Source organism: Poecilia reticulata, linkage group LG6 (assembly GCF_000633615.1).
Source record: "Poecilia reticulata strain Guanapo linkage group LG6, Guppy_female_1.0+MT, whole genome shotgun sequence".
In the NCBI taxonomy this organism is placed as follows: Eukaryota; Metazoa; Chordata; class Actinopteri; order Cyprinodontiformes; family Poeciliidae; genus Poecilia; species Poecilia reticulata.
The window spans coordinates 555,873-569,815 of NC_024336.1; the positions used below are offsets into that span (position 1 = coordinate 555,873).

The 13,943-nt window shown below is 38.7% G+C and overlaps 2 protein-coding genes across 2 annotated transcripts in view; one reads left to right on the forward strand and one right to left on the reverse strand.

The window, feature by feature from the left end:
- The first annotated feature begins 1,823 nt into the window (after nt 1-1,823).
- prr33 (proline rich 33) lies at nt 1,824-11,758 on the forward strand. The gene is made up of 3 exons (XM_008410666.2): nt 1,824-1,983; nt 2,304-2,353; nt 7,311-11,758. Exon 3 carries the CDS (start codon nt 7,326-7,328, stop codon nt 10,371-10,373), a length of 3,048 nt encoding a protein of 1,015 aa, XP_008408888.1. The 5' UTR covers nt 1,824-1,983; nt 2,304-2,353; nt 7,311-7,325; the 3' UTR covers nt 10,374-11,758.
- The window catches only part of lsp1a (lymphocyte specific protein 1 a), a 21,428-nt gene continuing 12,589 nt past the window's right edge, over nt 5,105-13,943 (reverse strand). Inside the window, exons 8-10 of the mRNA XM_008410708.2 lie at nt 12,936-13,022; nt 11,802-11,901; nt 5,105-6,975 (exon numbers count right to left, since the gene is read on the reverse strand). Coding sequence (XP_008408930.1) covers nt 6,953-6,975; nt 11,802-11,901; nt 12,936-13,022 — 210 coding nt within the window. The 3' untranslated portion in view covers nt 5,105-6,952. The remainder of the gene's footprint in view (nt 6,976-11,801; nt 11,902-12,935; nt 13,023-13,943) is intronic.

The following is a 13,943-nucleotide window of genomic DNA, read 5'->3' on the forward strand; positions in this document are numbered from 1 at the left end:
CTGCCCCCGCGACCCGACCCCGCATAAGCGGAAGAAAATGGATGGATGGATGGATGGATGGATAGCTTCCCTCCCTGATAAATCCAGAATAGAAGTTAAGTTTCTCCTTCTTTCATATAAAGTCCTTAATGATCAACTCCACCAGACATCCGTTCATATGCTCCTAACAGAACACTTTGCTCTGAGACTKCAGATTTACTCCTAGACTTTCAAAATGTAGAATGTGAGGCAGGTCCTTTAATTCTCAGACTCATTTCCTGTGGAACCAGCTCCCACACTAAATGTAAAACTTTCCTTTTCCTTTCTGAGTARCTGGAGTTTATCTGAAACCTGCTGCTGCTCAGTCAGAACTGTTTGCAGGTTCTGCGTGGTTCTGGGCTGCTGATCCACTCTGCCAGCTGGGAGGCTGCTCTTCCGCTCCCCAACACGTTACTGGACGAAGCTCCGGCACACAGTGACACTCTGTTTATTTTAGTTCTAAGTTGGCTTAGTTACCACATCTCTCACCTAGTGGCGGATCTAGAGCATTTTACATTGGGGAGGGGAAAAGACCTGACCAGGGGGCCAACGCTGAACCTCCAGGGTGAAGTATGTGAAAATCCTCTGTATGTAAAGTGAGTCAAAAAAATGTTCATAAAAACACCGAAGGTATTCTTCTAAGAAAACAAATACAAGTTTTAGGTAGCAATGTCCCTTGACTCATCTGCCACAATAAAAAATGCTCACTTTCTTTAATCCCGTGCATTCACTTTCCAGATAAACATCACAGCAAAAGTTCWGGTTGAAAAGTTAAATAATTGAACAAAATAGCCAAATAGATGTAATAATATGGTGCTACGTTATATTCTATTCACCAAACAACTCCAATCACTTGTTATTAAGGTAGATATCAGAACCAGGGTTGGGCAGGCAATGGGAACTCATAACAGGTCAACCTTAGATTATTATATCAGTCACAGGGTTTTTTTATTTTGCTAACCTCAGAAGAAGACGATATTTCTAGTGGTACAGGAAGAGTTTAAACACAAAGATGGCAAGAGACCGAAAGTGGCTCACATAGTTTAAAAAAACAAACTAAAAGAAAAAGATAAACTCCTGTGTATGCGTTACACGTCACTACACACTGTACTTCATCACCTGAAGTGCAGTGTGTCAAATCCACTGTAAGCAATCTTAAGTTGAATAAAGCATCATTGCTATTACTGTAATTTGAATGGTGTATTGTAGCCAGTCATGATTAAAGTATCATAAAACCTGATTCTGCCTCACACAGCGTCAGGTTAGTGATGATATAATACAGTGTCAAATTAGTATCTGAATTTAGACTTATGATCACTTTCCCTGTTTCTCTCCTTTCCAAATCAAGATCCTTGATTAATTGTGCCTTGAGACAACATTACTGCATTTAAACATATGTTTAATTAAATTTGTCTGCAATTTATAATTTTTTTACTGTCCTTGAGGAAGCTGAAATATTGAGATATACTATTTTGGTGAAAAATGTGTTATTCCAAATTCTCCTCTTCAAAGAATAGCACTCTGACTGAGTTAGACTGATTAGTGTTGGACTAAACTGGAATTGAATGAGCTGGAAGAGCCTGACATTGTATATTACTGTTGTAATATTCCTTGAGATAACTTCTTTTGAAAATGGCCCAGCTGTAGCGTTTAAATGTTCTTTTTATTTTCTCAAAGACCTCTAGGTGGCCTTCAAAGCTCACTCAGAGCTCTGTGTTTGTAAAAACTGGGTGTTGGCCTGTTGGCTACGTCTCGCCTCAACTTTCTCTGCGGTCACAATGTTGCTGCAGCTTCTGAGCAACCCACAGCACTCAGGGTTTATTTTTGGAATGCCATGGCGCCCGTTCCTTCCATTTGTAGGAAGGGGGGTCGAGTTGGTCTCAACATGAACCTGCCGTTCTGACACTCCAGGCTGGGACAAGCAGGCAGCAGCTGGCCGGCCACCCCCAAGCAGCAGTCCTACAGGTAACAATTCCCTTCAATTACACCTTTTATTTTCCAGACCAGAGGAAAAGCGTTATGTTCAGTGGCAGCTGCTGTTGGATACTTGCGACCTTATGTGTGTGGAAGGGTAACTTTTTTTGTCCTCTGCAAAACTGAAGCACTGACAGGGTTACGATTTCAATGTTTTAACCCCCCTGTGGCTTTAACACACATTTTACTATTGATCATCTGTCCAGGTTATAACATAGTGTAGCATTCACTTCTAATTTTAATTGAACAGCTCTAATAAATGCTCACTTTTCACCTTTACCATTAATGAAAACACTGTCCTGTCCTGCCAGGGGAAACCTGCCTGGAGCGCTTTAAACTCCACCAATAAGTTCTTCACCTGGTAAGTTGTTTTTATTTACGTCTACTTATTGCCCAACATAAAGTCTGTAGCCTGAATTCTTGCACATGAACAGGTGAGTTTTTTGTTGCACAGCTATTATTAGACTTTCCTCTTTTGAACCTGTGTCCTAAAAGAACTACAAATGCCAACACTAGCAGAGCCTTAAAAGGAGGAATGAGTGTCTCATGTGTCAGGCTGACGTCTGAGTGCAGAAGGGGGAGCTGGGAGAGTTCTCAACATTTACCAGGTTGTACCTATAAATCACCATGGTGACACATAGTGAGATATGGCTAACAAACACTGAATTTAATTATGCTAGAACCTTAAGCTGCCTGGATGGTTCTCTAATAACCTGATCTGGTAAATCAGGGTTAAGACTGGTGACACAATGTTCTGGCAGTGTGACACATACAGAGTGTTATTTCTTAGGCCTAAAATAATAGCTCCCAGGCCGTGTGCCAAAGCTGCATGTTCATGGGACATTCGTGCCTAATTGGCCCTCATGTTTTCCTCGGTGACGTCACGTTTCAAAGGTGTTATYCAGTGTCAGTGGGGCGTGAGATCATAAGGTATAATGAGCGTYCACTTTCAGCCTGTTATAAATAAAAAAGCAAACACCTGATTGGCAGTTAGTCACAGTCCAATAATACAACCCACGCCAGTATGTAAAATATTTATTACAAGATAGAACTGACTGCTAAAACARTTGAAATGTACAGAGGCTATGCACTTGTACATTTGCTTTCCAGCAGGTGATCATACTCTTGTGACAGAGACATTGTTTGTRGGGGAAGCTACACCTGGAATAATCAATCAAAACTGCATCATAAAATTCTGATTTAATATCAAACATAATTTTTTTAAAATCTACTGTGGCTCTCTCRTGTTTAACATGAATGCAGGAACATCAAGAGTGCARCTYTTCTTCATCGTGCTGCTCACATTTTGACATCATGAGACCAGGATAACACTTAAGAACTGATCCACAGTAACTTGGCATTGTGAAGGTCGAGGATGTTCTCTGGCAGAATTGGCCCCTGAGCTTAGAGTGTCACCAGCAGGCTGCAACAGAGATACAGAAAGACCGGAAGAGTCATAGAAAGGCATAAAAGTGGACATCCTTTGACCACTTCCYACACAGATGACCTCTTCATTGTGAGCAGTGCCCTGAGGAAGTGGATAATTAATGCCACTCAACTCTAAGCAAATTTAGATGAACTGAGAATCACCCAAATGTCAGGTCAGAACATTGAAAACCGTCTACATCAGCATGGTCTGTGTGCCAGACGACCTGCAAGGATAACTGAGCACATCATCAGGCAAAGGCGCCATAGTCTTGCATTGACCACAGACAATTTTTTAAAAGATGTTTTGGATATAGTGGCTTTTATTGAACAGCAAACTGACAGTTAGCTTCTGCACACAGGGTGTGTGTGCTCTATCAGCTAAGCCACCCAGAACTCTGGCAGGGTAACTCTGGACCAGTGGGTTTCAGTGCTGAACAGAAACTATGGCTGCCAGTGATGCTGGAGACATCAAGAAGAGCGCTGTGCATCAGCCACTGTTGTCACCAGATGAACCTGGGTGGTGGTGTTAGAGTGTGGACTGGGGTGTCCAGTCAATAAAGGACTGCCATACACTACCCATRCTACCTGAGTAACATCATTAGTTCAGTCATSGWGCCCCTGTATGAAGAACAATCTCATCATCATGGAAGAGAATGTTCAAGGTCACATCATAAGAGAGTGATTGCTGGACACTGGGGTTCTTCAAAGAAGAACCTGGACATTCTACAGACCTGAATTGTAGTTTTGGACACCAGAAGCTCAATGATTAGAGGGCCGCCCTTCATGAAGAAGGGCCATGCCTCAATAAGTCAATTTATGAACAGCTCTTCAAGCTATAATTGATGGTCAAGGGCACATKATATGTTATTAAGACTTTGACATGTTTTGTTGTAACATATCGTCGTTTTGTTTTAATACACTGTTTGAAATGAGTAAATCACCATTGCATGCTAGTGCTTAAATATGCTTAAATATTCTACTTTTGTGATATAATATCACAATACTCTATATGTTTCCAGAAATTTCAATGGCAAAACATCCCTAACTTTTTGTGAGTACTGTATATACAGCTCCGTAAAAAATTAAAARTCCACTGCACTGAACCCCATTTGTWATTGCACCAAATCTTGATTTCTGAACTCTTCCTGAGTTAAAACATTAGTATTGTTGTTGCTAAATGAATATGAACTCGTTTTATTTGCATTGTTTGAGGTCTGAAAGCACTGCATCTTTTTTATTATTTTGACCATTTCTTATTTTCTGCAAATAATTGTTTTTCAATTTTTGCTTGGAATTTCATTCATAAAAGAACAATGTTCATTTTACTCAAACATATATCTATAAAAAGTAAAATCAGAGAAACTGATCATTTTAAGTGTTTTCTTATTTTTTCCAGAGCTCTATATTTGTATTTATTTGTATACATATACTGTCACCTCAGACCAAAGGGGAAATATTATCCAATTTCTTCTCAAAAACACAKATTTTGTTAATKAGTGRATTTTACATTGAACACTGGACAGAGTGTGAGATCACCGGTGGTTTGTGTTGGCCTTATATTTACAGGATGTTCCGTACAGCACACGTGAAAAAAAAATAAATAATTTTTTTAAACATTTGAATGTTTTAATATGGTGAATTTTGTAGTTGTTTGACACAATGGGTATAATAAAAACAGTTGACATATTAGAAGAATAGATGCTGATTTTATTGAATATTTTCAAAGTGGCATAAAAATAGAAGCAAAAAAAAATCTTGTTGAAACAGAATGAAAGTAAAAGCATATTGAGATAGAAGCAGAAATGTATCAACTAAAGCATACATTAGTGTTCAAAGGTGTAAATATTAAGCTAAATATCACAAAGTCACATTTTGATAAACAAATGTCCACCACAATTGTCACAACTATGCATTGAGTAATATTTATGATTCTTACATCCAGTTAACAGCAGTTCTTTACAGCTAAACCAAAATGTTTACCAAAAGATAATTAGGATTACTAACATTATTAACTATTTCTAAATGCCAGAATAATGAGTCAGAGATTATTCTGTAACTTTCTTCAAATTCAGCCATTTACATGTTTACTTTTATATAATTTTCTTAACTGTATGAGTTGGATCGGTTTAGGCCTTCCACAAGCTTGCTGGCATTTCAGGCCTGTCTTCCCTCTCACTGCTTTGACCAGACAGCTGGTCAAATGTAGTGTTTATGCTTACATATAATTATTTTAACATTTGAATGTGGCACGCTCATGCATCTGGAGATTGTTCCCAAATTGTGAACAATCTCCAGAATTGTGAAATTGGTCCACAATTCTCTTCCTACTTAGATTTTCATGTGATGTTACATAAGTAAGTTACAATGCCATGGAATTTTGCAAATTGTTTAAAAGCACAATAATGTAAGGAATTTATTTAAAAAATGTCTAAATCAAAATTGTTCCAGCACAAAAAAAAAAATAAAAAAATCCAAATAAAATTCTGGTAAACTTTGATGAGAAGCTTGTGGAAGGATGCCCAATATTACATAACTCATACATTTGAAAAAACTATTCTACCAAGTACTGAGGAAATGCATAGAAATGTCTGAATTAGAAGGAAGTTGTAAAAAGAAATATTTCCATTATTTTTCTGAAATCTATCAACAAGAAAAAGTTTTGGTAATCCTAAGTGGCCAAAATAACGAAACATTTATTCAGATTTAATGTCAGACAGTAAAATGGTTGTGTCTTTTTGTACAGTGTGTAACATCTAATGTCTGCTTTTAGCTGTGGTTAGTGCTCAGAGGTTTTGCAGTTTTGATTGTCCTCAAGCTAAAAAGTGCTGAACAGGTCAAACATTGATGTGATCCATTTACTCAAGATGATTCAAACAGAAAACGTTTTACAAATGATCTTCTTGAACAGATGAATACTGAAAATTAACTTACATTAAGATAGGCTCATAATGGTRAAAACAGAAAACAGGGAGATGTAAAGAGGATCACACAACTATGACCATCACATGTTTGTGTGGGCTTTAATTTTTAACATGTACGATTGAGTCCAAAATCATTCATACCCCTGACAGATTTCTGAAAGTCTTTCTCCTGACTGGAAGCATTAATGTTTTTGTAGGCTGCAGCAAGCATAYCAACATGAATATGATTGAGACTCTCTGGGCGGAGCTTCAGATGATGGAGGGCRTCCAAGCTTAAAGACTTGGAGAATATATCAGCAACAAATCAGTGGAAAGATGTGAAAAGATAGTAATCAATTTAAGGTTAGGTGTGATTGCGAATAAAGATTGCTTATTCAGAAAGGTTTGAATTTTTAACATACCAGGATTTTAATGAAATAAAAAAATAAAAAATAAATTACTTAGCCTAAATCTGCCAAGGGTATATATATTTTTGGRCCTGAATTTGGAGCTGTATGTGCATTTCCTCTAGAGATGGTCAGAAAAAATAGAGACTTTCCGGTTGCAGAGTTCCTGCATCAGCATTTAAGGTGTTGCGAGATCACTAAGGCAACAGAAGAGGAAATGCTTCCTCAGCAATCACTGTAACACAAACCTGCAAAAGGAACAGAGGAAAAAGATTAGATATTAAAAATGTGAAGCTTCTATTAACCTGATGTATTTTGAAGATAAATTATGTTTGAAAGAAAAACAGAGTTTGTCCGCTTCCAACTTTTAGAGTATTGAGGATTAAGTTAGTAAAAGAGGAAATAGATGATGATGTTATAGGTATTAAAAAAGCCAATGTGTTTAATGTGCTGTCCCCTCTGACCAGCTGCTTTGCGGTTAACGCTTCCATTTAAATTACTTGCRTTTGAAAACACAAAACAATGAACAATTGTGAAACTTTAGGCAAAGWTTTAAGAATGTTTTGTCTCTTTTTCTCAATAGGGTGCAGAAGCATTCATGTCTGTTGCTTATGGCACTATCCACCAGCTGGGCCTGTTTTCCCAGCAGTACCCTCCACCACTGCTGCCCAAGCCTGGAAAAGACAATGTCCGTCTACAGAAACTCATCAAAAGGACTGCAAAGAAAAAGGCCTCCACCCAGACTTCACAGTCTGCTACACCCTTCCGGTCGAGCCTTTCCCCTGTAAATGAAGCAAGCCCTGACCTGGAGCGCAGTGACCACTCAACTTCCCCTCAAACACCAGAGACACTCCCTCGACTCCACAGCATCCAGCAACCTCCACGGTTCACCGTCAGGCCACTGTATCAACATGTGCCGTCCCCTTACCCACAGAGGGCAGCTTTTGGTCGAGCAGTTAGCATGTCGCCTCCCATGGCGGCCGCCCCTTCATGCACGTACTCACACCACATCACAAAAGCGTCATTAAGTTCTGCTTCAAATCAGGTTTCCAAAGTCTTAGACTCTCCAGGAGAAGCAAAGCAATCACTGCAATACTCCTCTGTGCCCGAGGTAAGCATACAAACAACTGAACTGAAAACATTTACTGAAAGCCAAGCTGGTTTGAGACCTACCCCTTATGTAGGTACCCCACATTCAAAAATCACAAGTTCAGCTGCAACTCAACATCTGGTACCAGCGGGTCAACCTGTGGTTCGGCCTCTTACGGTGTTGACCCCACTCATAAAATCTAAAAGTCCACGTCCAACATTTAAAGCAACTGAGCCTTCAAAATCACCAAAGCCGATGTTTGAWGTGCCTCAGATTAGAATGTACACAGCAAGCACATCTTATTATGAAACATCCAGGACACCTCCAGTGTAYGACACGGCTGGATTAACTGCTATTGGCAGCATAATACCTCAAAGTAAAACATTAGCAGAAACAAAACAAGAAGTGCTCACAGCATCTGAGACCAGAGGAGGGAAGGCGACAACGACAACAACACAGCCTCCTTTATTAGACGTAGATCCTGGTAGAAAGACTCCAACATCAGAAGTTAAAGTAGCTGGCCCAAAGGCTGAAGTAAGAAGAGTCACTCCAACGATAGAAACCCAGCAAGTCACTCYAGTGTCAGAAATCAAACGAGTCACTCCGACAGCAGAAATCAAAAGAGCCACTCCAACTCCAAAMATAGAAACAACAAGACCAACTCAAACAGCTGAACATAAAACCACTACTCCAACATCTGAGGTCAGAGTTCAAACACCAACTTATGAGCTTCTGTCGTCCAGGCGACCTAAAACTCCAGCATACCACATTAGCCGAGCCKCAACCCCTGTCTTTGAAATCTCACGACCCAATCCTCTTTTGTTYGCGGTGTCGCCAATCACAGTGGATCCAGAGAGGTCAAGGTCACCCCAAACAATTTCTACTGTGAGYACTTCATTGCCCTCCCTTAATCTGAAGACAACAGAGTTTCCTGAAATTTTACTAAATGGGGATGTTCACTCTGATGTGACACCTGCAGACAACTCTATAAAACAAAGTATTACAAAGTCAAAATCAGAGTCTGATCTAACAAGAAAAGTGACCTCGGTTTCAGCGGTTGGCTCTCAAAGAGCTGTAACTCCTATATCTGTGTCGGCAACACAAGTAGTCACTGCCTATCAAAGGCCAAAAACTCCAACTTATGAAGCCTCTCGCCTTTTGACCACATCACCAGGCTACAAAAAGCAAAAGACGTTAACATCATCTATTTCACATGTGGCCTTTCAGAGACCTAAAACCCCAGACTCTCAAATGTCAAAGTCTGCTTACCGTGGACTTACACCAGCTGAGTATGCTGCTTACGGTGGAATCAAAACATATTCACCTGCATTTGGCATTACAACCTCAGTGATACCAACACAAGATGAGGTTAAAGTTGAAAAGGAAGTTTCAAAACAGAGTAGMCACAAAGCAATTGTAAAGGAACAATCAACGGTTGAACTTCTTGAAAGACAGGACACCTCTAGATGTGAAGAAAAGCTGGACCAGAGTCATGTAAAGGCTGGTTCCAGTGTCACAGTCCCAGTCATTGTGGTTTCAACACCATCTGACTCAACAGGAACAATATCAATACAAGATCCATGTACAGCAACTAGTCCAGTTGCAGCAAAACAAGCGGCAATAGTGACTCAAGAAATGCCAAAAGTGGTGGCTGTGCCTTCTGAAAACCAGAAGGAAAAAACCATAGTAACTACACTGACAAAAATAAAAGATCCTCTTCTAAAAAGYGGTGACCAAGATTCCCTGAAGGTTGTAAAAAAACTTTTGAGTAGAGGGAAGGCCCAGACCGATGAGGAAAAAGCAAAATCTGATGTAAAATCTGACAAATCYGTCATCATAGAACCACCTGTTACACAGATTAAGCATGAAAGTTCAAAATCAGTTCCTGCTTATCCTACTCCGCCTGTTGAGTTAACTGAAAGCAATAAAAAAGACAACACAGAACCATGTTCAGCAGATAAACCTGACAAAAATGGCACTAATGACTCCCCTGCAGCAGCAGCAGCATCTCTTCTTAATGTCATGCAAAAGTCAAAGGGCATGAAATCAAAAGCGAGTGGGTGGTTGCGACTAAAGAAACACATGGTGGTGGAACAGGAGGAACCAAAATTCCCAGAGACAGGTTCTCAAGCTGAGATCCAAGAACAGGACCAGAGTGAAGWGACGAGGCTAGARGAGAAGCCAAGTGGTCAGGATGAGAAGCTAGCTACACCCAAAGACATAGACACTCCAAAGGCAACCAAGATGTGGGACGCTGTCCTCTTCCAGATGTTCTCCTCCAAAGAGAACATCATGCATCAGATTGAGTTAAACAAAAGTGAAGATGAAAAAAATGAGGAGAAAAGCAATGAGCAGAAGGAGGTCCCTTCGTTTGCGTTTAGGCTACCGGTGTTGCTTTTCAGCCCCAGGTTTGATGCTAAGAAGCTGAAAGAAGCAGCCTCTAAACCAGTGTCAAAAATCTCTGTTGTGTTTGAAATGGGTCTGATTGGGCGGAAAGGTAAAGAAGAGGAACCAAAAGACTTTAACAGGAAGGCCAGAGGGTTTGCTGCTTCTTAAACTATGCCTGATGTGAAATGTCCAAATTAAACTGTGGGAAAAAAGCTAAACTTGTTCTKTAAGTTAATRGTAGCAGAGATCATGTACAGCTCTACATTAATTTATCTGTTAAYATAAGACTTCTAAACCGTCTTTAGTTGCTGAAGGAAACTAAACCCCAACTTTATACTTGACAAATGCATTATAGTATGACGGTAGCTTAACAGGTGTTAGAGGTTTTATTTTTATTAAGTTAGCAAAAACTAGCTGACTTGTCTTAAATGTCTCCAGACATCACAAAACATTAAAGTGTTTATGTAATCTGACAATTTCCACTTGCTTCTTTCATCACACATTTACTAGAGATGCTGCTGAGCCACTGAATATGTATGTACATGGTTGTTGCTTSTGTACAATCTTCCAGTATTTTTATATTTATCAAGAAACCTGCTGTTAACCCATAATCAAAATAAAAAAAAYWTTTTTTTTTACCACATTGTATTATTTGCCACAACATAACACCTCTGAATGCTTATGTAGAGTTTGTACATGTTTTTTCCCCTTTTCTTTGAAAACACTCACCTCAGTGACAGTTTAATTCTCTGAAGTGTGATTGTRAAGAAGAGAGCAGCTGGAAAATTTATATTAGCAACRATGTTGCTAATAGAAGGCACTAGTGCATTATCCACTAATAATAAACCTCCACAATTACAAATTTGGCATCAGTAATAAACAAACCACTTTGTTACGTAATCATTGTGATTTTCATTTGGAACATTAGGCAGACACTTATCTGAAACGGTAAACAGCACTCCAGAAGCGACTGTAGGTTAGCGTTAGATGGAAAGCTAAGGTTATAAAGAGATACATTTTAGAGGTTATAAAGAAATAAATAGAGAAAATATAGAATAAGGTATTTTTTTGTGAGTTGTCAAAGTTGTAAGAGAAAAGGATTGAAATGCAAACAAAGTGCTGTAAAGGACTTTAGTTAGATGTTGAGGGATGGTGGGATGGTAGAAAGCTCTGCGCTTCTAGACTGTAGTTTACTTTTTTTACTAAGCATCATCTGCCCTTGATTAACACCTTTTTTGGGGGGTGGACAAGAGTCTACTTATCATAGCACTCCATTTGATCTAATAGACTAGATAATAAAGACTAATTATTTTCAAAATAAAGATTTTCATCAACAAAAGCCAATTTTCATCTTCTTTTTTAGGGAAAGAATTTGATTTAGAAGTCAAACCCAAACTGTCTGACATATTTAACTTTTGCAGTGTAAAAAATAACCATCTATGTACTAAATGACACCTTGAAATAATGTTYAATTGCCACCACGTCTCATGTTTTAATAGATTAAGATGCACACATGAAAAAATAAATAAATAAAACTCACAATTACAACTCTATTTATGTTTATTGTGTTGTTCTACTTTGTGATGAAAGTCCTACCGGTGCTTTGGCTGAGGTCTCCACATTCATCTACAGAGATCTTCTCATATTTTCCATGACCAGTGACAATAAATGTATGTTTTTTCCCATGTGGTGTTGGCTGTGGAGAGATGGAACAGAAACGMGTTTATTTCCTTTGAAATCCCTCTGATTTTTGTTCATATTAACCTTTTGACCCGTAGGGTTAAGGTTTTCCCTACAGGTCCATAGACATCAGAGTGATTCAGCTGTTGAGAGCCACTCTGAGCGASGAGACGACAGAATGCTCCTATGAATGAGGAGCTGTSATTGACCCTGTTGCTAGGTGTTATTGACCCTGTTGATGCTGTCTTCTAGGGTCTGTGACTGGCTCTTCTTCAACTTCTGTTTAACAGCAGTTGACAAACAACTTAATGGAGCATYACTGCCACCCACTGGTGAGGAGTGCTGATCAAGCATCAAAGAAMAGAAACAACAAAAGTATCTTATTCYATCAGACAAATGACCAAAGATWAAAAAAAATTAAAAAAAGATTATGGCCAGGTAGCATTTGCTGATTAAGTCTTTCTGAAATGAATCAATAAGGTCTAGTTTTGACTGTGATTGATTAGTGCACAAAGCTAAATAAGACACAAAAAAACACAAATCACTAGATATAAATTAATGATCATACAGTCCAGATTGGATTAAGAGAAGTGTACCATGATGATGAAACTATGCGATATTGTATTATTTGTACACAGTATCAACATGCAGTGCCKGCTGTTGGCACAGTTCAATCCATTATACAGAGAATGTCTCTCCTTTCTGTCAGTCAGGCTCACTGACAGACCTCCTCACTGCTGCTAACATTTTGTCCCTTTAGGAGTTATCTTTGTGAATAACTTTTATCTAACTGAAGTAAAACTACAAGTTCTAAAAATTCACTATTTTGGAAAAAATATTTAAACTTTTCCTCATATGTACAAAAATCACAAAGGTAAAACACACATTAATCTACATATTTACTTCTACACAGAACTCACGGAAAGATACAGAACAGAACACAGAACATTCTAGAATTTAAAGATGTACTTAGCATCACTGTAACAATGCTGCGTAATTCTGACATGAAGAGACTTATTTTGACAGGGAAATAAAACAGTTGCTACAAACCTTTGCTTTTGGTTCGGTCCCCCCTGATGGGTCTCCAAGTATTTCCCACATGTTCTTCTTCTGCAGCACGCCTCCAGACCTCACATCCTAGAAAACCCATCCAGAAGCAGAAGAGAAATGTTAGAACTCAAAGCTGAAAGGATGAGCASTGGGACAACAGAAGGAATCTGTTTATYCATTAACCRGATTCAAGTCAAATCCAAGCATATTGACAGATTCAGATCAAATTACATTCACTCCTTTATAACCCTGAATTAAATACAGTCATCATATAATTGCAACTGGAAGTCTCAGAAAGTCCAACCATCTACACTGAGTGTCACCTGAGTGTGTGAGAGAAAAGAACTCAACTCAATGCAATAAGTATTTATTTACYGATTTTAAGATTTAGAAATCTGGACACATTCAGTTTGTTTGAACTGACTACCAACCAACCAGACATGATTACCCAACCAACAATAAAAAGATAAGAAAGCAATATGCAGGCTGTCTTCCATTTTTGTTATTTTTTCCACCGCCTCCTCCTATAAACAGTAAACAAACAACATGCTGTGTTACCTCCACCATCTCGKGGAACTCATAAWCATATGAGTTTGATTCATTCAAATGAAATGAATGTCACTTGTCACCGTTTTGGGTTGGTTAATGTTAGTTAAATACACTCCTGATCAAAATCTTAAGACCAGTCAAAAAMTTGCAAGAATTTGCATTTTGCACTATTGGATCTTAAGAAGGTTCTAAGTAGAGCTTCACAATGTTAAAGGAAAATATCAGTGCAAGAGACAAGAACTTTTGARCGGGGAATTTTCTGAAAACTGCATTTACACTCAAACATGATTTTTTTCAGCTGATCAAAAGTTTAAGACCATAGCTCAAAAAACCCCAAAAACCCCCCAAAACAGAAATCAAAGTGTTTTACCATGTGGAATTTGCTTGAGTTGGAGTTGGAGTGATTATTGCACTTAAGCAACAACCACTCCAAAACCAGTGGGCAATTCAGTTTTACTT